Here is a 469-nt window from a genome sequence, read left to right on the forward strand (position 1 = left end):
CAGTCCACTGTGTGCTGCGTCACGTCGTGGTCATCCCACAACGGTGCATGAGGTTTCAAATTCTGTCGTTGTATCAACGAGTTATATTGTAGGTTGGTGACACCCCACTTTTGATGGCGACACTGCACGGTCACCTCGATATTGTGCAACGTCTTCTCGACGCTGGCGCGGACGTGAACCTGAGTCTTCAGGTCGGCTTCAATACTAAAGGCCAAAAAATCTTGGTACTGGCTCGTATCTCTGCAACGATATTCTTTACTTCGTGCTAGGCGGGTACAACGCCGCTTCTACTGGCCGTCCAATTTGGCCACATTGATGTGACTCGGGCTTTGCTGCGTCATCATCCCAACCTCCAAGCCACCGATGCTGTACGAAAGGAAGTTCGCCCACCTCTCAGCTTTACCTTGCTAATTAGGACGGCAACACGGCCCTTGCGATGGCCACGCAGCGTGGGCACACGACTATCGTG

General features: G+C 52.9%; 1 protein-coding gene across 1 annotated transcript; it reads left to right on the top strand.

The window, feature by feature from the left end:
- Positions 1 to 113: 113 nt before the first annotated feature.
- Positions 114 to 449, top strand: SDRG_15805 (hypothetical protein; the record flags this gene model as incomplete). Its single annotated transcript, XM_008621987.1, has 3 exons — positions 114 to 224; positions 270 to 368; positions 416 to 449. Coding segments are annotated over 3 exons (243 nt in total), but the record flags the coding sequence as incomplete, so codon positions are not given.
- Positions 450 to 469: the final 20 nt, after the last annotated feature.

This window comes from Saprolegnia diclina (genome assembly GCF_000281045.1).
Source record: "Saprolegnia diclina VS20 unplaced genomic scaffold supercont1.103, whole genome shotgun sequence".
NCBI lineage: Eukaryota > Oomycota > Saprolegniomycetes > Saprolegniales > Saprolegniaceae > Saprolegnia > Saprolegnia diclina.